This window comes from Podarcis pityusensis, assembly GCF_964106645.2.
Source record: "Podarcis pityusensis genome assembly, chromosome: 6".
NCBI classification, from domain to species: domain Eukaryota; kingdom Metazoa; phylum Chordata; class Lepidosauria; order Squamata; family Lacertidae; genus Podarcis; species Podarcis pityusensis.
The window spans coordinates 6,639,541-6,662,951 of record NC_138030.1 but is presented as its reverse complement, the minus strand read 5'-3'; the positions used below and the strand labels follow the sequence as shown (position 1 = coordinate 6,662,951).

Below are 23,411 nucleotides of genomic sequence, written 5' to 3'. Positions count from 1 at the left end.
GGTCTGTTAAACATTAAAAGCTTCCCTAAACAGGGCTGCCTTCAGATGTCTTCTAAAAGTCTGGTAGTTGTTTTTCTCTTGGACATCTGGTGGGAGGGCGTTCCACAGAGTGGGCACCACTACCGAGAAGGCCCTCTGCCTGGTTCCCTGTAACTTGGCTTCTCGCAGTGAGGGAACCACCAGAAGGCCCTCAGAGCTGGACCTCAGTGTCCGGGCTGAACTATGGGGGTGGAGACGCTCCTTCAGGTATACTGGGCCGAGGCCGGTTAGGGCTTTAAAGGTCAGCACCAACACTTTGAATTGTGCTCGGAAACGTACTGGGAGCCAATGTAGATCTTTCAAGACTGGCGTTATGTGGTCTCGGCGGTCGCTCCCAGTCACCAGTCTAGCTGCCGCATTCTGGATTAGTTGTAGTTTCTGGGTCACCTTCAAAGGTAGCCCCACATAGAGCGCATTGCAGTAATCCAAGTGGGAGATAACCAGAGCATGCACCACTCTGGCGAGACAGTCCGGGGCAGGTAGGGTTTCAGCCTGTGTACCAGATGGAGCTGGTAGACAGACAGCTGCCCTGGACACAGAATTGACCTGCGCCTCCATGGACAGTTATGAGTCCAGAATGACTCCCAGGCTGCACACCTGGTCCTTCAGGGGCACAGTTACCCCATAACCAAGCCTTATGAGGAACTGTTGAGGGAGTTGAGACTGAGAGGGCCTTTAAATGTCTAAATGGAAGTTGGAGTGAGGTTGTTTTCTCCTGCTTTGGAAGGTAGGTTTCGAACCAACGGCTTCAAGCTACGAGAAAGGAGATTCCGACTAAATATCAGAAAGAACTTTCTGACCGTAAGAGCAGTTCAATAGGGGAAAAGTCTCCCTGAGGAGGTTGTGTATTATCCTTCATAGGAGGTTTTAAGCAGAGTTTGAACAGCCATTGTGGCGTTTGCCTCCTAGGTGGGTCATTAAGAAAGGGTCAAATGAGTGAAAATGTGATTGGCCAGTGGGAATGCAAAGGGGGAGTAAAAGTTAGAGTGGGAGGTTTTGAAAGTCAGTTGAGGTTTGGGAGGTGAAGAAGGAAGAGGGAGGATTAGGTGTGGGTTGGTTGAGTTGTATTGTGAGAGAGTGAGAGGAATTGTTAGCTGGAGTCAGATAGATAGTTGGGGATAATCAGTTTGAAGTTGTTAGGAACTAAGATTAAGAAACTGACAAGAAAAATTAACTGAAACCATAAGCTTGTTCCTGCATTTAAAAATAAACTTGATTATTTGTTTGTGTTAACAAGTCTCTGGACTCCGTGTGTCCCCCTGAGAACGGGGTGGTGGCAGCAAAGAAAGCAATCACGGTGCACAGGGTCAATAGACCGTCAAACGTCCGGGGGCCCTGTGTGATCGCCACAGCCATCTTTAGCTGAGATTTGTGCATTTCAGGGGTTGGACTAGATGATGTTTGGTGGACCCATCCAACTCTATGATTCTATGATCTGCTGCCCCTGTAGATCCTGCTACTGAGACAGTCATTTTACCTTGCCTCATGGATGGGCTGGTCCTGTCTAGAGGAAGTAAGACTTAAGCCTATCCACTTTCCCGACACTGTACTTTATATTATACACCTCTATTCAGCCCCCATTACTCACCATTTTTTCTCAACTAAAAACGTAGCAGCTAATGCTGAAGAACTTTTTCCAGTATCCTCTAGAGATGCTACTTTCCAGAGCACACAATACGAAGATAGTTAAGCCAATGATCTGGCCTACCTATTAAAAGGAACCTTGTTGCAGTTTTTTTGAGCTGGGCAAAAAACACTCCTAAAATTGCAGCTTTACAAGAGGTAATAAAATGCTGCATTTGCTGAAAGGGATAATCAGATGATCTGCTTGTTAAGTAATTACAAACACTCAAGAGCAAACGAAATGGACCACATTGAGACGTATCATTTACAGCCCCCTCTGCCTGCCGAGGTCTCTGACTTAGCATGGATTTCATAAAAGAGGCATCACTCCCCGATTCTCCCCAGGTTTGCTTTCATTAATTGATTTCCAGGCTGCGAGAGCTTTGCTTTCTTCCTCCCTCTGGAAACAATCCAGCATTTTGTTGTTGTTTTTTCATTATGATGATGATGATGATGATGATGATCCAAATGTTTATAATCGAGTCAGTGGGGATGCTCTGTGCTACTACATGAGTTGTGGCTTCTGATAATAATAATAATAATAATAATAATAATAATAATAATAATAATATAAAGCCACTTCCGAGCTGGAGAGGAGGTGGGGTTGTGGGCCCACCCCCTCCTCACACACGCGGGGACTGGCTCTTAGCCCCCGCGAGAATAAGGGAATTCTTGGGCGCGTCACCAACCCAGCCGGCCAATCGGTGGGCCGGGGAGGCGTGGCCTAGTGCATTTAGGCTGGCGCGCCCAGGGACCGCCCTCTTTGCCCCGTTCCAGCTGCCCCGGTTTTCCCATCCCACCCACCCTTAGGTTTAGCGAGCTTTTACCTTGCTATGGACTCCGGTTGGTCGCCGCAAGGGGCCTGGTAGGAATTTTTCCACTTGGCACACTTCCAGCCATTTGGTTTTTTCGCCTACCTCGTAGCAAAACGTCAAAACTTCCCCAGTATTGGCGGTTAGGCATTGGCAGGGGTTATTGTTATGCAAATGAGGGGGGAAGCGCCATCACCTTCCCCCCAAGGAAAAGGGTAGTCCGGTAGAGGACTCTGGGGGGCGTTGCCCTGTCCGAAACCTAGGGAGGTCAGGGCCTACGGCACCCCCCCCCCGAGCGGTGACACCCAGGGGATTCTAGTTGGCATACTTCAGCAGGACTCCCCCGGCTGTGGTTAACCCTTCTCGGTCCCCATGCCGGGTAGTCGATAGGAGCCGATGCCTAAGGCCAATACCTTTCACTTTCTGTAATCAATAAAGTTGTGGCCTTTTCGCCCATTAACCTTAAATAATGTGTCTGGTGTCTTCATTTCACCTGGGGGGAGGGGACTTGCCACGCAATATTATTATTTGTACCCCAGCCACTCTGGGCGGCTTCCAACAAAGATTAAAAATACATTAAAATGTCGCACATTAAAAACTTCCCTGAACAAGGCTGCCTTCAGATGTCTTCTAAATGTCAGGTAGTTGTTTATCTCTTTAACATCTGCTGGGAGGGCGTTCCACAGGGTGGGCGCCACTACCAAGAAGGCCCTCTGCCTGGTTCCCTGTAGCTTTGCTTCTCACAGTGAGGGAACCGCCAGAAGGCCCTCGGCTCTGGACCTCAGTGTCCGGGCAGAACGATGGGGGTGGAGACGCTCCTTTAGGTATACTGGGCCGAGGCCATTTAGGGCTTTAAAGGTCAACACCAAGGGGAAACTCCTGTGACATTCATCAGGCTAGAGGAGGTGTGCAGTATCTTCAGCCCTCCAGATGTTGCAGAACTATGGCTTCCACAAAGCTTGGATGTTAGCCATGCTTGCTGGACCTGGTGGGACATAGTTCAGAAACATCTGGAGGGTCAGAGGTTCCCCAAAACTGGACTAGAGATTTAACAGAGAAAATAGGTCATTAGAGCGAACCCCTCCCCACTCTCCACATTAAGGGATCTCCTAGATCAGCCTTCCCCAATAGCCCATCTAGTCCATCGTTAGCCCTAAAGCAAATCACTGAATTGCTGTAACCATTATTTCTGTCTCTATGTCAACCTGTTTCAAGCTGTATTTCTGCTGTTTTTATTTGGTCAAACTTGGCCATTGTTTGACCCCTTGCAGTGGGTCCTTCTCGGCCTCCTGCTGGAATACAAGCAGATTTTGGCATTCCTGGCGTCCTAATGCCTCTCAGGCTTTAAAGTGGTGGTGGTGGGAAACCAACAGCAACTTCTGCATTCCTCTGGTGGTTGCTGCTCCTGCTGCTGCAGAGAGCACTTTCCCTTTTTTGGAAAAAGGAAATAGTTTTGCTGCTTTCTCAAGACTCAACGCACTGGCATTCTGTCTGTGTCTCGGAGCTTCCACGGAAAACAATCGCCTGTCATGGTGAGACCACTAGTCTTCAAGCGCCTGTTGGAGAGGGAATGAGGGCCTATTGGAGAGGGTTTTGCAAGTGGTTGGAACAATGAGTGTGTCAGAGGCAAAAGGAAAGAGGAACCAGCTCTAAGGACTTCTGTTTAAAGGATCACTCTTTTTCTGCTCATTTTATTAGCACCGGCCCTGCCGTTAGGCGGAGAGAAGTAGCTGCCTTTTAAAAATAATAATTTTTTTTTTATTGATTTTCACAATAAACAATCGTTACATGAAAAAGAAAAGAACATAAAATAAAACATTTATATACAATCTTAATATTGAATCCATATTTTGGGATTCCTTGAATCCCCTGACTTCACTCCCTCCTCTGGTTCCTTTGTATTATTTTCATTTATGCATGTCAATAAAGGATCTTTATCTCTAATTGCCTTCTCATTTCAACATTCTGCATAACATTACAAGTGGTTTTTTTTTTATTTTAAATCCTGCTAGTGTATTGACTTCCTTCCATTGCTTTTGTATATATGCAATAAACATTTCCCATTTCTTTTTTATATTTGTTATCGTCTTGATTTCTTAGTTTCCCAGTTAATTTAGCCATTTCCGCATAATCCATTAACTTAATTTGCCAATCTTCTTTAGTAGGGACGAGAGGTAGCTGCCTTAGGTGGCCGATGCTGGGAAGATGAGGGAGCACAGAGGTACAGTGGTACCTCGGGTTACATACGCTTCAGGATACATACGCTTCAGGTTACAGACTCCGCTAACCCAGAAACAGTACCTTGGGTTAAGAAATTTGCTTCAGGATGAGAACAGAAATCGTGCGGCAGCGGTGCGGCAGCAGCAGGAGGCCCCATTAGCTAAAGTGGTCTTCAGGTTAAGAACAGTTTCAGGTTAAGAACGGACCTCCGGAACGAATTAAGTTCTTAACCCGAGGTACCACTGTATGTCCCATTGCACCTGCCTTGCACTATTATGTACTGCCCAGAGATGTGATGGATGACACCATCCTGCTTGCATCCAAGGAAGATAACATAGTAGATCTCGCTGGCTCCTGGAGCAGGAAAGGGTGACATTTGCCTCTTTCCTCTAGCAATGATAGAAGAAGAAGAAGAAGCGTTTGGATTTGATATCCCGCTTTATCACTACCCTAAGGAGTCTCAAAGCAGCTAACAATCTCCTTTCCCTTCCTCCCCCTCAACAAACACTCTGTGAGGCGAGTGAGGCTGAGAGACTTCACAAAAGTGTGACTAGCCCAAGGTCACCCAGCAGCTGCATGTGGAGGAGCGGGGAAGTGAACCCGGTTCACCAGATTACGAGTCCACTGCTCTTAACCACTACACCACACTGGCTCTCCAAATATGTCTTGGCTCCCAAATAAAGCAGTGGGCAAGTGATTGGCAGGTTGGGACATTCAAGGAGCCCTGGTGTCCTAAGCTGCTGCTTGACCTGGCTGATCGCTGGTACCATGCCTGGTGTCTGATTTTGGTTTACCCAAGTCCATGCCAGAAGCTACCGTATTTTTCGCTCTATAGGACGCACTTTTTCCCCTCCAAAAATGAAGGGGAAATGTGTGTGCATTCTATGGAGCGAATGCAGGCTTGTTGCCAGAGATTCTGCAGGCATTTGCATGGGATTTTGTTGTCTGGCTCTAAACTTGGATTCCTTTAAATACCATGCTATTTATTCCTAAGAGTATTTATGGGGAAACGGGGGTGGGGGGGTCAATTTGCTTCCCACGGCCTTCCCATTGCGGACGGGTTATTTATGTTTAGGATGAGATTACATGCCAAAGATTGCTTTTCTCTGCCTTCCATTCCATTTGTATGGAAATCACTTCCAAAAAACAACAACCCCGCTGTCATGGATTTTAATTTGCAAACCCACAGGCAAGACTTTCTGGCCTCTTAATTTTATTTATTGTTTGTTTTGGAAGCATTTTAGGATGATTGTGATTGTGCTGCGTTCCTTTCTTCCACCATGTCTGATTGTACACAAAGATCGCATCAAAGAAATCAAATTACTTTTAAACCGCATTGATATTATCTGCTGGGGGAAAGAGGTAACTAACTGGAATCCGTGTGGTTGGCAGACAAAGGGTGTCGGGGTCAAATCCAGCAATAGATACTGTGTGTGCAATTCTTGGAGCTGAGTCATCCCTCTGTCCCTGCGCATGCGCGCCCCCTCATCTCACCAAGCAAGGCACCTTTTTGCAAATGCAGATGTGGTCCCAGGGCCAAGACATACACAAAATCCTGTTTATTTCCACAGATTATCCTAGAGTTCTAACTAGAGTTTCCACCAAACTTCAGGTCAGGTTTAAGGTGCTGGTTTTGACCTTTAAAGCCCTATGCGGCCTAGGACCCACATACCTACGGGACCGACTCTCCTGGTATGCCCCGCGGAGGACCTTCAAGTCCACAAATGACAACATTTTGGAGGTCCCAAGTCGCAAGGTGGTTAGATTGGTCTCAACTAAGGCCAGGGCCTTTTCAGTAGTGGCCCCGACTTGGTGGGATGCTCTGTCACAAGAGACTAGGGCCCTGTGGGACTTGACATCTTTCCCCAGGGCCTGCAAGTCAGAGCTGTTCCGCCTGGCGTTTGGTTTGGACTCAGTCTGACCCTTATGTTTCCCTCCCCTTATGGTTTTGATCTATGGGCTACTTTTAAAATGAGGCTGCATTTTAACCTGTATTTTAAATTGCCCCCCCCCCATTATGTTTTTACTGTAATTTTACTGGTGTTAGCTGCCCTGAGCCCGGCTCTGGCCAGGGAGGGCAGGGTATAAATAAAAATTATTATTATTATTATTATTATTATTATTATTATTATTATAGCTCCCATCATCCCCCATTAGCATGACCAATGATCAGGGATGAAAGATGGTTGCAGTCTGACAACAACTCTTTCTGAGGGCGGCAGATTCCCCAGCCCTGCCATATGGCATCCACCATAATGTTTTGTCTGGCCTGGTCTGAAAATGACACGTTTGGTGCAGTGCCTTTCCCCAGACAAAGAGATGCTACAAAATAACGTCTGCTAAACAGCCTACATTTTCTTCTCAGCTGTGCTCCGTTATTTCAGTTTTAACACCCTCTGAATTTCCTAAGTGACATTCTGTCTAGCCGCCAGGATTCCTTTTCAATAGGTTTTGAAGGAAGAAACAACCAATTTACGTCCAATAAGCAGTGGACAACTGAGTTAAATGAGTGCTCTCCGCTCTGGAAAATGGTAGTCCAAAAGGGGAAGTGCTTTGCTAATGTTTGGTTCCAAATCCTTGGTATATCTTGACCCTTCCAATCGAAATGTTTCATTTGTGGCACTGTTTGTGTTTTCAATTTAGTGTCCGTCCCCACATCTTCCTAACATGTCCCATTACGCAACCATTTTTAAATGATACGCAAGATCTTTTGTCTTATGACACCCCCAAGACAAACACTTTGGAAACACAGAATTAGTTCTACTCAGAGTAAATCAGTGGGCACGACTCAGATCCATTAATTTCAATGGGTAAAGCCTACTTGGATAAAATCCAGTAGCAGCAAAATAGTTTTATATAGCATTGAAAACCTTATATTTCTTCTTCAATAGACCAGCTGGCCAGTTGTGCTAAATCGTTGCTGTTGTTTGTGGTTATTTATTCAATTCACATTCTTCTCTTCCTCCTGAAGTTGCTCAGGGCAGCAAACACATTCATCATAATAACGTTTAAAAAGCAGTCTAAAAGCAGTTAAGAGCTTGAGGGGGGAACCCAGCATGCAAACAGCTACGTTTAAAGCATCTCTCATCCAATGATCTCAAGGTTGTCAGGCCCTTTTCCTCCTGGAACAAAGTGGGGTAACGCAGGGCTTCGCTCCACATCTTTAGAAATGAGTTAGGTGAAAGAACTGAGGTGATGCACATCATATTTGCAGATGGCACGAAACTTGGGTACCTCAGAAGAAAAGAAACAGGATTCAAGAGGACCTTAATAGAAGTGTAGGGCCTTAGCAGACTGGAGAACTGGGCCCAGGCTAACCAAGTGAATTTCACTAGTGACAAATGTACAGTTCTACACGCAGGAAGGTATAATCAAATGTACAAATATAGGATGGGGGACACTTGGCTTTCCAGCAGTACATGTGAAAAAGCATCTAGGGGTCTCAGTAGACCGCAAGCTAATAATAATAATAATAATAATAATAATAATAATAATAATAAATTATTTATATCCCACCCTTCCCAGCCAAAGCCGGGCTCAGAGCGGCTAACAACAGTAAACTAATACAGCATTCTAATATCAATTCATTCTAAAATCAGTTCAAATCAAATTGATGGCAACCATTGGGCTAGAGTTCTGTGAAGAATTACCAAAGGAGGGGGTCAGGCTGTGCCTTGGCCAAAGGCCTGGTGGAGCAGCTCTGTCTTGCAGGTCCTGCAGAAAGATGTCAAGTCCCGCAGGGCCCTAGTCTCTTGTGACCGAGCGTTCCACCAGATCGGAGCCACAGCCAAAAAAGCCCTGGCTCTGGTTGAGGCCAGCCTAACCTCTCTGTGGCCTAGGACCCCCAAGGTGTTTTTATTTGAAGTCCGTAAGGTCCTCCATGGGACATACCAGGAGAGGCGGTCCCGTAGGTACGAGGGTCCTAGGCCATATAGGGCTTTAAAGGTTAAAACCAGCACCTTAAGCCTGATCCTGTACTCCACCAGGAGCCAGTGCAGCTTGTATAGAACTGGGTGAATGTGATCCCACTGCAAGGACCCCGTAAGGAGTCTCGCTGCAGCATTCTGCACCCGCTGAAGTTTCTGGGTCAGTCTCAAGGGCAGCCCCACATAGAGCGAGTTACAATAATCCAGTCTGGAGGTGACCGTCGTGTGGATCACAGTGGCTAGGTCAGGGCAAGAGAAGTAACATGACTCAATAGTGTGATGCAGCAGCATAAAAAAAAAAAGGCAATGCCATTTTAGGTTGCATCAACAGAAATGGGATGTAATAGTTCTATTCTTTTCTGCCCTGGTCATTTGGAATACTGTGTCCAGTTCTGAGCACCACAGTTTAAGACAAATATTGACAAGCTGGAACATGTGCAGAGGAGATGATCAAGGGGCTGGAAAACAAGCCTTATGAGGAACTGTGGAAGGAGTTGTGGAGGTTTAGTCTGGAGAAGGTAAGACTGAGAGGTGACATGATAGCTATCTTCCAATATCTGAAGAGCTATCACATGGAAGATGGAGCAAGCTTTTTCCTGCTGCTCCAGAGGGTAGAATCCAAACCAATGAATTCAAGTTGCAAGGAAGGAGATTCTAACTAAACATTAGGAAGAACTTTCTGGCAGTAAGAGCTGTCTGACTGTGGAACGGACTCCCTTGGAAGGTGGCGGCTTCTCCTTCATTGGAGGTTTTTAAACAGAGGTTGGCTGGCCATCAATAATAATAATAATAATAATAATAATAATAATAATAAATTATTTATACCCCACCCATCTGGCTGAGTTTCCCCAGCCACTCTGAGCGGCTCCCAATCAAGTGTTAAAAACAGTACAGCATTAAATATTAAAAACTTCCCGTTAAGTTGTGGGCAAACATATCAGACGACACAGCGATTCTTCCAAAGCAGCTCTTTATTTGTAAGCTGGAACAGAACTGAACTGAGGAGCTCAGTCAGCCTGCTTATATAGAGCTCCACTAGAATGCAACAGTAACCATTTTCTGTAACTAGCCAATCACTGAATGTCACTTTCGATCCTTCATTTGCATACAAACTATCCAATCACTGAACGTCACTTTCGATCCTTCATTTGCATAACTATCTACAGTATCCCCCTGCTGGCCCAGGGTGAGAACTTCAGTACATAACACTTCCCTAAACAGGGCTGCCTTCAGATGTCTTTTAAAGATAGGATAGCTGCTTATTTCCTTCACATCTGAAGGGAGGGTGTTCCACAGGGTGGGCGTCACTACCAAGAAGGCCCTCTGTCTGGTTCCCTGTAGCCTCATTTCTCGCAATGAGGGAACCGCCAGAAGGTGCTGGATCTCAGTGTCCGGACTGAACGAATCAGGGATTTTTTAGTTGGGATTCCTGCATTATAGGGGGTTGGACTAGATGACCATTCAGACTCCTTCCTGTGACGGCCTGGGACTCGGGCTCGGACTCGGAACCAGAGGAGTCTCAGTCTGCAGCAGATCCTTTGCCTCAGGCATCATCCGAACCAAGTCTGGGGCCTGGTCCTGAAGAGTCCCAGTCTGCACAGGTTCCCCTGCAACAAACTCCAGCTGGGCCGAGTCAGGGGCCTGAGCCTGCCCTGGCTCCAGATGTGGGGATTACCTCGTTGCCTCCAGCTGGGCCATCACTTACAGCTGCTCCACTACCGGTTTGGTCAGGGGTGGCTGAGGTGGCCTCTGGGTCTAGTAACCCACCGACATCTCCTGAACTGCAGAGACCTGAGTACTCGCAGGAGGAGTGCTCGCCTTTGGGCGACACAGGGAGGTGAGTCACCAGGGGATCAGGACCGGCCGTTACCCCGAAAAAAATAAAAAGCTGACGAACCCTGCCCCAGGTTGCGGGAGCAACATTGCTGGGTGCCAGGTCCTGCCTGAAATCCTGTACCTGTCCTTGCCTGGGTTCCTGCCTCATATCCTGCCTTGGCCCTGTTGGACTGACTCCTAGCGGAACCTCCATATTCTGGACCTGTCCTGGACCGCGTTTCAAGGGTTACCCCCAGGCCCAGCACCCTTCCAACCCTACAATTTCATGATTTTATGAAATATCCAGGTAAATTAAACCTCTCCATCCCAGTCCAGAAGGGGCTGCCCTCCACTTCAATATATTAAGGAACTTCACCATCTTCTGCATTTACCCAAACTACTTGTCAAGTAAGAGTTGTCTAATTAAAAAACAAAAAAGTGCTCTAGGCGACACGCACCATAAGAAAGACAGAATGACAGCAGTTCAATAAAATTAGTCACAACAATAAAAGTCCAGCCATCAAACCCAGAAGGACACCCCATCAACCAATCCAAGTAACTGGCAAATAAGAAGTAACTTTAACTCAGCTTGTTGTTGTTTAGTCGTTTAGTCCTGTCCGACTCTTCGTGACCCCATGGACCAGAGCACACCAGGCACTCCTGTCTTCCACTGCCTCCCGCAGTTTGGTCAAACTCATGTTGGTAGCTTCGAGAACACTGTCCAACCATCTCGTCCTCTGTCGTTCCCTTCTCCTTGTGCCCTCCATCTTTCCCAACATCAGGGTCTTTTCCAGGGAGTCTTCTCATGAGGTGGCCAAAGTCTTGGAGCCTCAGCTTCAGGATCTGTCCTTCCAGTGAGCACTCAGGGCTGATTTCCTTCAGAATGGAGAGGTTTGGTCTTCTTGCAGTCCATGGGACTCTCAAGAGTCTCCTCCAGCACCATAATTCAAAAGCATCAATTCTTTGGCGATCAGCCTTCCTTATGGTCCAGCTCTCACTTCCATACATCACTACTGGGAAAACCATCGCTTTTACTATACGGACCTTTGTTGGCAAGGTGACGTCTCTGCTTTTTAAGATGCTGTCTAGGTTTGTCATTGCTTTTCTCCCAAGAAGCAGGCGTCTTTTAATTTCGTGGCTGCTGTCACCATCTGCAGTGATCATGGAGCCCAAGAAAGTAAAATCTCTCACTGCCTCAGATGGACCCAATGGTCCGACTGACTATAAGGTGCTGTGAGGAAGGCACGCTTGGCAAACCCTCACCGTGATCAACTCCTGCCCAGAAACCAATGTCCCCACTGTGGAAGGACGTGTGGATCCAGAATTGGCCTCCACAGTCACGGACTCGCTTTCAAAACCGTGTTTATGGAAGACAATCTCCAAAGAAGAAGAAGAAGCTACCTATGAACCTCTTCCTTCATTGAGGTCTTGCAAAAAAGGGAATAATCAGCTCAGCTTTAATACAAATTGGCCCCTGATCTTGCCCCATGGGAGTGGCGTCTGGTAGTGGAAGACCCCAGGCAGACCTCTAAATTATCCAGCTCTTTGCTGTGATTACAACTAATTTGGGGATTCAGTTGCTCAGCAGTGGAGAGAGAGAGAGAGAGAGGAGTCTATTGATTGCCTCCTTGCTCTCAAATTAACTTGGTTCCTTGACACTGCCTAAGGCCCATTAAGTCAAGATTCTCTCACTTCTTAATTACCCAAAGGGTGTTTGTGTCTTATCAGCAGAAGACAAGTATAGATTTCTGCTTCAGGGCCATCACTTGGAACATTTTCTCCACTCTGGGGTTTTTGCTCTCTGGCAATCGGCCCAATCAACCTTTTTTATTTTTTAAGCAGCTCTGCCTTCAAGAGGAAAAGGGGATGTGTGGAATCCCAGCCTCCTCACAAAGACTCCGTTTGAAATGTGCACTTTGTTGCTCTGTACTGCAACACACAAACTGCTACAGACTTTTAAAGCCATCATGTCACCAGGAACTGTTGGATTGCCCCCACTAGGGCTGCAGCTGAACCCCAATAACATGCAATGAAAAGCATTGGGCATTGTTAATCTTTGCTCATGCTTTGCAGGTTCCCTTGAAATTCCTTCGGATATTTGTTTCTATCACAGCAAGTTAAATCTGTGGTGGAACCCCTGCCCCACTTGTGAAATGTAGCAAAACCTGTCAAGGTATCTTTTAAAACCTCTCCTGAAATTGCCCCAGTGGGGTACTCCATATCTGTAGCTTCTCTCCTCATTTAAATGGACTGAGTGAGTTCGAACCTGCCCATCCCATTCTGGTCCTGTCCGCCTGCCTATCTGGTCATAATCCCAGCTGGTATCATGGTGAGGACCTCATCCTTTCTGGATTTAGTGGGCAATCTTGTTGAAAACAAACATCTGCCCTTGTTCCCTTATGGGGTGTCCAAAAGCCCATATAGAGTCCTTATGTAGGTTCCCTATTGAGCAGAAATCTGAGTGCATTGTTTATCTCGTCTGACAGGTTACCTATTAATGCTCACTTGATTGGATACCCTGAGGAGCCTGGCCAGTCTTTTGTAATGATAAATACTTAGTTCCTGAGCCAGGTCACAGGCTCACCCTATTCAAACACAGACATACCCTTAAGACAGGATTTGTGAAGGAAAAGACAATGGGGAGGCTTTTCCATTTTCCTTTGACCTTGCAGAGAAAACATTTGGTCAGTTTGGGAATCAAAAATGATTTCAGGTCGGTCTTCCTGTGCTGATCTATGTATGTGCTTGGTTGGTACATTTATGAACATTTATTATATATCTAGGGACGCAGGTGGTGCTGTGGGTTAAACCACAGAGCCTAGGACTTGCCGATCAGAAGGGCGGTGGTTCGAATCCCTGTGATGGGGTGAGCTCCCGTTGCTTGGTCCCTGCTCCTGCCAACCTAGCAGTTCAAAAGCACGTCAAAGTGCAAGTAGGTAAAGAGGTACTGCTCCGGCGGGAAGATAAATGGCATTTCTGTATGCTGCTCTGGTTCGCTGCTCTGGTTCATGCTGGCCATATGACCCAGAAGCTGTATGCCGGCTCCCTCGGCCAATAAAGCGAGATGAGCACCGCAACCCCAGAGTTGGTCACAACTGGACCAAATGGTCAGGGGTCCCTTTACCTTTTACCTATTATATATCTAAGACTTTAAAATTCTTACCACAATCCTAACCCCTGGATGGCAAGACTGAATGAAGCAGTGCAGCCAGCAACACATTCACGGCCCTGAAGCTCCTGCCAACCAGGACAGAAGGAGAGGGAGCCAGGTCACAGGCTGCACAGTGAAGAGGTCTAGATGGGGCCTTTTGCCATCATTGGATGGCTGCAGGGGTTGGCACAGGATCCAGCCTCACTACATTTCAGGGGGCTCCACTGAACTAAGATTAGTCAAATGAAACTCCCAGCAAGTTCATTTCCTGGATAGCTCGGTTGGTTAGAGTGTGGTGCTGATAACGCCAAGGTTGCAGGTTTGATCCCTGCATGGGACAGCTGCATATTTACAACATTTCTCCCTAAAACCATACAATAAAAACCATATGAAAAGTTAAAACCAGAAATGAGCTAAGCATTATGGGAACATGTAGTCCTCATTGCCTGCGCAAACTTGATGGAACAGAAAAGTTTCCAGCAGGTGTTTAAAAGCTGAAACAGTTTTGAAGGAAAGAGCTATCCGATCCCCCAAATTGACCCAGAACGTTGCTCAAATGCCCTTTAAAAAAAACCCCTCTCATCTCACCGATGTCATCACATCCAATCTGCATCTTAGAGAGAAATAGTGGAGAAGCGTGGAGGGATAGGTTTGCATGAGGAGACATGCGTAATAGCACGAGAGAGGAGTGAAGGCAGGTGGCAGGGGGTGATTTAATGAGCCATTGGCTGAAGATGTAAATTGCAAGACTTCGCTCCAAACTTGCAGGGTGTCTGCAAGAGATGTTGGGATTTGTTTTCGAGCCCAGTGGTACAGAGACATCAGAAATGAGTAAGCCCATTGATTTCTTAATGCCTCGCTGTCTGCCAGCCATTGAATGAACATGGGAGGTGATGAGAATGAGGTAATCGGGAGGCTTTGCATATTGACATCTCTTGAGGTCTGCTGGAATCACATGTGGTGCTTCAGGAGTCTGGCTGCTCATCCAGAGAGGTTGAGCAACTGGCCTGAAGACGGGGGGAACCTGAGGACCTCCGTATGCTGTCAGACTAAAACTCCCATTGCCCCTGACCTTTGCCCATGTTGCCTGGACTTGATGGGAGTTGGAGTCCTGAGATATCTGGAGGGCCACAGGTTCAGCAAGGCTTGACAAACTTTGCCAGTGCTCACGAAACCTTACCAAATGTAAGTAAGCCTAGCTTAGGTTTAGGTTTATTAAATCTTTACACTGTTTCCCACATCAGTGGGCGTTGTTGTGAGTTGGGACTAGGAACAGCCAAGTCTGTCAATTTTGGTTCTCTAATTTTCTCATTTTTCCAATCTTAAATGCAGTTCTCTACATCTCTGCAGCCATTCATGATTTTTATTTTTCTCAAAATCCTCGTCAGCATTTTAGTGTGACTTTCTCCTATTAACACATTTTTGCATGCAGTTCTGATCAACACACGCATTTACGCAAGCTATTTGCCCTAATATATTGCATTTTTGTAAGCTGTTTTCACTAGTATGTACACACTTTACCCTAGCACATGCATTTTTGTACATGTTTTTTTACTTGGAGAACTGCATTGCAAAATTCGGAGAAATGTGAATTTTGAAAGAGAGCTGTGTTTTGGAAAATCCCAATCAGGTAAGTTCACCTCTGAATGTCATTTGAATCAAATTTCTCCTCCACCCCCCAGTTGTGGCTTCTGCATTACAGCAGTTTAAACTCTAACAAGCTGTTCTGGCCATACAGAAAGGGTAATTAAAACTGTGCAGCAGGCTAGAACGTCAGCTCTAAAGTTGCCCGCAAAACAGATGCGATGGAGAGCTTGTTCCTTATGCTCAGGGCTTAAGTTGATTATGGTGACCTTCATGATTCCTCCAGCAAATGAAATCTTGCATATGACTCCTGGAACAGGGTGAGCACCCGGGAATAACAGCTTATTCTCCCAAGCAATGCCACGCACCAAGATGTCCTCATTAGAGACGGAGGCGGACAAGCCGTTAAGGCCCGTGGAGCTCTTGATCCAGGAAAGGAGAGCACACTGAGTGTCCACAGGCAAATGCATTATTCAAAGGCTACAGGTGACTGAAAGCGGGCTACTGCAATCATTCTTCATGGGGATACTGCAAAACAAGATGATTGCAGTTCTTAGACATACCAGAAAACAAGCTTTGATTTCCCCCATCCCCCAAATCACTGGTAAACAACTGTATCTCCAAGCGCTATCCAATGTACTGAAATCATGTTGCAATACTGATAATGCAGAGCACAATCCTGTACGTGTTCAGTGGGAGCTGCTGGGCAGCTCAGTCAGTAAATCATGAGGCTTAATCCCATGGTCATTGGTTCAAGTGCCACATTGGGCAAAGGTTTCTTGCATTGTAGGGGGTTGGACTAGATGACTCTCATGGTCCCTTCCAACTCTACAATTCTATGATTCTATGACTTGCTCCCAGCTAATAATAATAATAATAATAATAATAATTTATTATTTATACCCTGTCCATCTGTCTGGGTTTCCCCAGCCACTCTGGGCAGCTTTCAACAGAATATTAAAATGCAATAGTCTATTAAACATTAAAAGCTTCCCTAAACAGGGCTGCCTTCAGATGTCTTCATATGTCTTCGTATGTTTTTCTCCTTGACATCTGGTGGGAGGGCGTTCCACAGGGCGGGTGCCACCACCGAAAAGGACCTCTGCCTGGTTCCCTGTAACTTGGCTTCTCGCAGTGAGGGAACCGCCAGAAGGCCCTTGGCACTGGACCTCAGTGTCCAGGCAGAATGATGGGGGTGGAGATGCTCCTTCATCTAAGGTTGTGGAGCAGTTTTCCTGAACCCAGTGTCCTCCAGGTGTTTTTGAATCTGATCACCTGACTCCCATTATCCCAGCCATGCATGCTGGGGTTGATGGGAATCGTAGCCCACATTGTCTGGAGAGCACCAGCTTGGGGGAGGTTGGTGTATGGGGATAAAGCCTTAAATGTTTGCCTAATACTTAATAAATAACATATCAGTCCAGTCTGCTGCTAAGTGGGGTCCACTTCTGGAACCCCTCCCCCACAATGCACAACCCCAAAGCATGCTTTGTGCATGCAACAAATTAGTTGAGTCTACCCCTCACCCCCCATGTCTTTAAAGCACATTCAAAGCACATTCTTTCTCTCAAAGAATTCTGGGTGCTGTAGTTTGTTATGGGGTTTTGGCCTAGATGCCCTTTTGCTGCTCTCATCTCTCAGACTGCCTACCTGCAATGGAGTCCCAATTCCGCCTGCTTGTTTGATGTCCAAAAATGAATCCTTAAAACATACACAGGCATATTACAACTTTGCAGTAATATTAGGGTGTGTGGTTTTGGTTTTGGTTTTTAATTTTATTGTACCACAAAATCTATAAACATACAATACAATACATATCAAACAATACAATACAGTGGTACCTCAGGTTACAAACACGTCAGGTTACAGACTCCGCTAACCCAGAAATAGTACCTCGGGTTAAGAACTTTGCTTCAGGATGAGAACAGAAATTGTGCTCCGAGGGTGCAGTGGCAGCAGGAGGCCCTATTAGCTAAAGTGGTACCTCAGGTTAAGAACAGTTTCAGGTTAAGAATGGACCTCCAGAACGAATTACGTTCTTAACTCGAGGTACCACTGTGCATACAATACATATTTACAAAACATACATTACCTATATACCTACCCAGAGTAAACACACCCTCAGTGAATTGACTTCCAGCCATTCTCATTGTGTTAGTTTACATGTAATTAATCTGTACGCAATGGACTACAGTGGTACCTCCAGTTGCGGATGGGATCTGTTCCAGAGCTCTGGTCGGATCCTGAGGTGTCCACAACCAGAGGGGCCGCTTCTGCACATGTGTGTGGCGTGGTAGAGCCCTTCTGCACATGCACGTGTGGCGAAACACTTCCAGGTTTGCCGCTTTTGCAACCCAAAGTTTACGTTACCCGAGGGTAACGTAAGCCGAGGTGCTACTGTGTTTTTAAAGAATATCTTAAAAACTGTGTGGAGATGGTAGGTCTCCTGACAGACATTGAATGAATCTAGGAAATAGAGAGAATACAATGAAATGAGCTTGGAAAATATTTGGAAGAATAGAATATCCAAAATGAAATGCGTAGGGCATGTGGTTTTGAAAACTATCCATGCCTCTAGATGTGTTTTGGAGTGCCACACAAGGTCACGGCCCCGAAAAGCACTTTTTCCGGGGGGAATCGCAGTGCGGAATCGCGAGAGATCATGGCGTCCAAAATGGCCACCGTCCTCTCATGAGGGGGGAAAAAAGGATGTCCTGGTTTTACTGGGGTACTTGCAGGGTGTGCAATTCTGTCTCCAGGCACAGAGTGCTAGATCTGCTCAACATACGATGGAAAGAGACGTAGCTCAGAGGCAGAGCACCTGAGCTGCAGGTGGACCTCACGTTCAACGCCTGACATCTTCAGGCAAGGCTGCCTGAATCCCCAGAGAGCTTCTGCCAGTGATGAACTAGGTGGGCTGGGGGTCTAATTCGGTACAAGCTGACTTCCTATGCTCCATGACAGAAATGGGAGCAGGGAGCAGGTAATGCTTTGTGGAAAAAATCATGTTTCCTGTGATAGGAAACAAAACTGCCTGTGTTGTTCTACATGCCTTTTGTCTCCAATTATCTGCAGCTCGGCACAACTTTAAGAAGGGGCACGGGAATTGGGCACAGCTGTCAGGGAATGAAGCTTTTGGAGGTATGTAAACTCCAGTTATCCTTGTTTCAAAAATTAACCACGCACAGTTTCTCCTTATCCCCCCCTTCTTTTTTTTTTTTTTAAAAAAAAGGAACCAGAGCATTTTGTAGGCATTTTGTAGTCCCGTTCGGGTGATCTTTACTTAGGCAGACTAAAAGAGAGATAAATAACCATTGCATTTACCCAGAGTAATTTATTTGGTTTAGTTACACACACACACACACACACACACACGTGCAGTGGGAATATAGCATGTCAGCCCACTATGGGATCCTCCTTTGCCTCCGATTGAGACGGGAGAGTCTGAACAGTGAGAAGCAGCTGGGTAGCAGATGCTAAGAGTTAAACGTGAGAAATCCTGACTCGACTGGGTGAGAGGAGCACTCAGAGCTAGAGGAGAGTTTCAGCTGATGAAGTAGGAGCCTAACCTGGACGTTGTCTGATCTCTGCAGTGCCTGAAAGGAAAGGAGAGAGGGGAGGATCACAGCAAACTCAACAGCTTAAAATCTAGTGGAGCTCTATTTATTTCTCTGCTCTCTACAAAGCTGGGGTGCCAGTAAGACGATCTTTGGGGATGTTGTTCAGCACCTGTTTCTTCCACATTGAAGCCACTTGCTGGAAGCTGGACTTGGAGTGAAGAGTAACATGAAATCTACACAAAGGTAAGGCTAGTAACATCTCTTTTAAAATACCATTTTTCTCTTACGCTTTGATGCTCTTTTTCATTTTGGGAGTTTGCTTTCTGATGCTGCACAGGCATGTGAGTTTGGGCATGTTCAAGATCGTTTTGGGATACCTGCATTTTGAAGCCGCCATTCAACATGAGGGTGCATGCAACTTAGACTGGGGCAGGACTTGGTGGCATGGGGGGGTAGCTGCCTTTGGGCTTTTAAGAGGTTTCTATACGCTTGTCTCATTATTCTTTAATGTCCCCATCCCTTTTCTGCAGGGCATTAGGAAGTGTCTGCTGCATCCCCAGGAGCGAATGAAATCACAGCTGTAATGGATGGGGTACCGCTCTCTTCATTGCCTCTGAGCGGATCTGTGGGGAGCAGCCTTGCCGTGTCCTAATGGCAAGTAGCTAAGTTAAAAGCTACTTTCATTTCCATCCCTGATGCAGAAAAGGGGCCGGTGGATGATTACATGGACAAAGCTTGCTCAAGGAGTTAATCGGATGGCAGTTTTCATTTAGAGCAAGAGCGGCTCGGTTTTAAATAGCCGGATGATCGTGACTAATACAGAAGAGGCACAGCTCAAAGGGATGCTGCTCTTGACACGGAAGATCACTTTCCTTTCACTTTCCTAGCTTCGATTTGGTCCTGCCCTCGACAAGCATTTGCGCTTTGGGATGCGATCTAGGACATTTAGCACAATCTGCACATAGCCCTCAGCTAGACCTTCTGAAAGCAGCCAGATCGCCCTGGGATATGCTTCCAGTCCCCACTTACCTACAATATAACTTGACGAGCAATTGGGAAACAGAGCAAGGAGGTATGGCAGACCCTGGGGAGGATGGAGACCTGAATGCCACCTGCAATGGAACAGGTGACCCCTGTGGCACAGGCAATATTACAAGCTACAACCTCACTTCCCACGAACAGTCCCCGGACTTCTATGTCGTCCTCCCTGTCATTTACTCCGTGATCTGCGCTGTGGGTCTGACGGGCAACACGGCCGTCATCTACGTGATCCTCAAAGCCCCTAAGATGAAGACGGTGACCAACATGTTCATCCTCAACTTAGCCATCGCCGACGACCTGTTCACTCTGGTCCTGCCCATCAACATCGCTGAGCATCTCTTGCACTACTGGCCTTTCGGGGAGGTCCTCTGCAAGGTCATCCTCTCCATAGACCACTACAACATCTTCTCCAGCATCTATTTCCTCACCGTCATGAGCATAGACAGGTACCTGGTGGTCCTAGCTACCGTCAGCTCCAAACGGATGCCCCATCGCACCTACCGGGCAGCCCGTATCATCAGCTTCGGCATCTGGTTCCTAGTCACCCTTATCGTGTCCCCCTTCTTCATCTTCGCCAATGTCTACGAAGACGGTCTGGGCATCAAGAGCTGCGGCCTCAACTTCCCCCGGCCCGAACAATTTTGGTTCAAAGCCAGTAGGATCTACACGCTCATCTTGGCCTTCGCCATCCCCGTCTCCACAATCTGCATCCTGTACTCCATGATGCTGTACAAACTGAGGAACATGCGCTTGAACTCAAACGCCAAAGCACTGGACAAAGCCAAGAAGAAAGTCACCATCATGGTCTTCATCGTTATGGCCGTGTGTCTCTTTTGCTGGACACCGTTTCACCTGGCCACCATCGTGGCCTTGACCACTGACTTGCCCCAGACCCCTGTGGTCATTGGCGCCTCCTACTTCATCACCAGCCTCAGCTATGCCAACTCTTGCCTGAACCCCTTCTTGTACGCCTTCCTAGACGACAGCTTTCAGAAGAGTTTCAGGAAGATGCTGGAATGCAGGGCTGCTTGAAATATCAGCCGTGCCTCCTGGAGCCTCACCAAGGCCCCTTTCGTATTCATCATGGCTGTCGATGGCGACTCCTGCAAACTTTGCAACACGTGTCTCCGAAGAACTTTGCAGAAGTGTTACACTTTCATTCGGATGCTGCTTATGTCTTCTCTGTAAGGGCCCTCCTGCTGTGCTTTCGTTGCTTTTCGATTTTGCTTTGTTAGAATGCCTATAAAATATATATATTGTCAGAAAGGGGAAGGAAAAGAGATCTTGAACTTGTAGAAATGTCCTTTTTGTGTGTCCTTAGTCTGTGTCTGCCCCCTGGTGGACAATAACAGGGGGAGAAATCCTAATTAAATAAACAGCATGAAAATGAGAGGTTGGAGGTCTCTGTGTGGATGAGCTTGGGTGGTTATTTTTATTTATTGGTAAAATGTTCATACCCTGCCTGTCACCCCAGAAACTGCCTCCCCAAGGCAGCTCACAGGTAGCTAAAAGATACATTTCAATACAATGCTTTGTTTAAAGGGCTGGATTAAAAACACAATTGTACAACAGGTAATAGAATCATAGAATTGTAGAGTTGAGAGGTACCCTGAGGATGCAGGAACACACAGCTGTCCCATATGGGGATTGCACCTGCAACCTTGGCGTCATCAGCACCACACTCTAACCAACGGAGCAGATGAGCAAGTCAAATTAAACACTTAGAATCATAGAATCTTAGAGTTGGAAGGGACCCCAAGGATCATCTAGTCCAACCCCCTGCAAATGCAGGAATCTCAACTAAAACATCCATGACAGATGGCCACCCAACCTCTGCTTAAAAACATCCAAGGAAGGAAAGTCCACCACCTCCTGAAGGAGACCGTTCCACTGCCAAACAGCTCTTACTGTCAGAAAGTTTTTCCTGATGTTTAGTCAGAATCTCCTTTCTTGTAACTTGAAGCCATGGGTTTGAGTCCTACCCTCCAGAGCAGGAGAAAACAAGCACGCTCCCTTGATGGCACAAATGAGGGAGCCAGGTGAACCTCTCTGGACAGGAAGTTCTACCACATGGGTACCACAACGGAAAAGGCTCTGCCTTGCATACTAGCAAACCACATTTCTGATGGCAATGGGGTGCAAGACAAGGTGTCAGATGATGTGCTCAGGGGATCGGGGAAAATAAGTTTATAGGGATTTCTGGAAAACAATAATCATTGTAAATTGTAACCAGAAACAGACTCAACTCTAATGCATACGAAAGCCCTGCTAGAACAGGCCAAAGGTCTAGCTAGTTCATTTTCCTTTCCTGAAAAGTGGTCAGTGAGATGCCTCTTCTGGGAAGCTTGAGTGAAATAGCAACTCTCCCTAATTGTGATTGCTAGCAGCCAACGTTCAGGGCTGCCTCTGACAGTGGACATGCGACATAGCCATCATGGCTAGTAGTCATTGATATCCATGAATATCCTCCATGAATTTGCATTGCATTACATTACATTTCCTACAAGGTCAAGGCAGTGGAGATGGTTCTTCCCTCCTCATTTTTATCTCACAACGACCCTGTGAGGTAGGCTATACTGAGAGGCAGTGACTGGCCCCAGGTTGCCCAGCGAGCTCCATGGCTGAGTGGGGACTTCAACCCAGGTCTCCCAGTCCGACGTTCTATCTGCCACGCCACACTGGCTCCTATGCGTTTGTTTGATCCTGTTTGAAAGCCATCCAAGTTGGTGGCCATCCCTACGTCGTGTGCTGGTAAACTGGAACAGTGTGCAGTTTTAACTATTTGTTACTTGAAGGAGTCCTCCAAGCTACTTCTACGTGTGCACCCAATAAGGCAGTTGCCAGAACAGAGAGGCTCTGTCCCCGTCCCAGCTTCTGTATCTCCCCATCCCAAGCTGCATGCAAGCAGGCAAAGACTTGGCCAGCGTGTAACCTTCTGCTTCTCCCTCTTCAGCCCTCTTCTAGTCCTGGGAGACAGTGAAGCAGGAGAGGTGGGGACAGGAAGAGGAAGTGTAGAAGCCCTTGACTCAACACCAGCCTGACCTATCTCTCGCTTCTGCACCTGTTCTTCATTCTCCAATCCTGCAATCTCCTCTCTGACTCTCGTCTCCCGGCTGCTACAGGTCCTCCCAGCTCCCTGATCCCTTATTTAAAGTCAGCGTCCAAACCCACTTCTCCCAGTGCCCTCTTATCAGTATCCGGCCAGCACTGCTCAGTGTCCAGCCAGTCCCTGCGCCAATCAGCTGTTCTCCTGAGCATCTTCAGCACTGACCTGCTGGACAGCTCCTGGCCTCCCTGGCAGGAGTTTGAAACACATGTTAGAGCTAGTAGGAATGAGGCCTAGAGCCAAGTGCACTTAAATACCAGGTGAGAGGAATCTCAGGCCCGGGGGCCAAATGCAGCCTTCCAGGTTTCTTTTTATGGCCCTCAGGAGTGTCTCCAGACCACACACTTCACTGGCTCTGCATCACCCCACAAGGGATTTTGCCTGGCTGGAATTTGCCCTTGAGTGCTAATAATTCTTCTTGCATGCCTGGTTGGAGAGGAGTGGGTGGGTGTGGGTGGAAACTAGCCAATATATGAATATAAAATTTACATTTGTTACTCCAGTCAGACTAGGCAGCGGTGAGCTAGATGGAAA

At 46.9% G+C, this 23,411-nt stretch overlaps 1 protein-coding gene across 3 annotated transcripts; it reads left to right on the top strand.

Moving 5' to 3' along the window:
- The first annotated feature begins 17,890 nt into the window (after positions 1 to 17,890).
- On the top strand, positions 17,891 to 21,163 carry NPBWR2 (neuropeptides B and W receptor 2). Of its 3 annotated transcripts, XM_081010260.1 has the most exons (4): positions 18,068 to 18,082; positions 18,246 to 18,311; positions 18,764 to 18,973; positions 19,261 to 21,163. In XM_081010260.1, the coding sequence occupies exon 4, from the start codon at positions 19,739 to 19,741 to the stop codon at positions 20,801 to 20,803; it is 1,065 nt and encodes a 354-aa protein (XP_080866386.1). In that variant the 5' UTR covers positions 18,068 to 18,082; positions 18,246 to 18,311; positions 18,764 to 18,973; positions 19,261 to 19,738; the 3' UTR covers positions 20,804 to 21,163. The 3 variants fall into 3 exon arrangements, with proteins under 3 accessions (XP_080866385.1, XP_080866386.1, XP_080866384.1); XM_081010259.1 differs by having other exon boundaries at positions 17,891 to 18,311; XM_081010258.1 differs by lacking the exons at positions 18,068 to 18,082; positions 18,246 to 18,311 and having other exon boundaries at positions 18,503 to 18,973.
- Positions 21,164 to 23,411: the final 2,248 nt, after the last annotated feature.

Bases quoted from the DNA above. Each gene is read 5' to 3' on its own strand.
- NPBWR2 (XM_081010259.1), top strand. From the start codon at position 19,739: ATGCTTCCAGTCCCCACTTACCTACAATATAACTTGACGAGCAATTGG.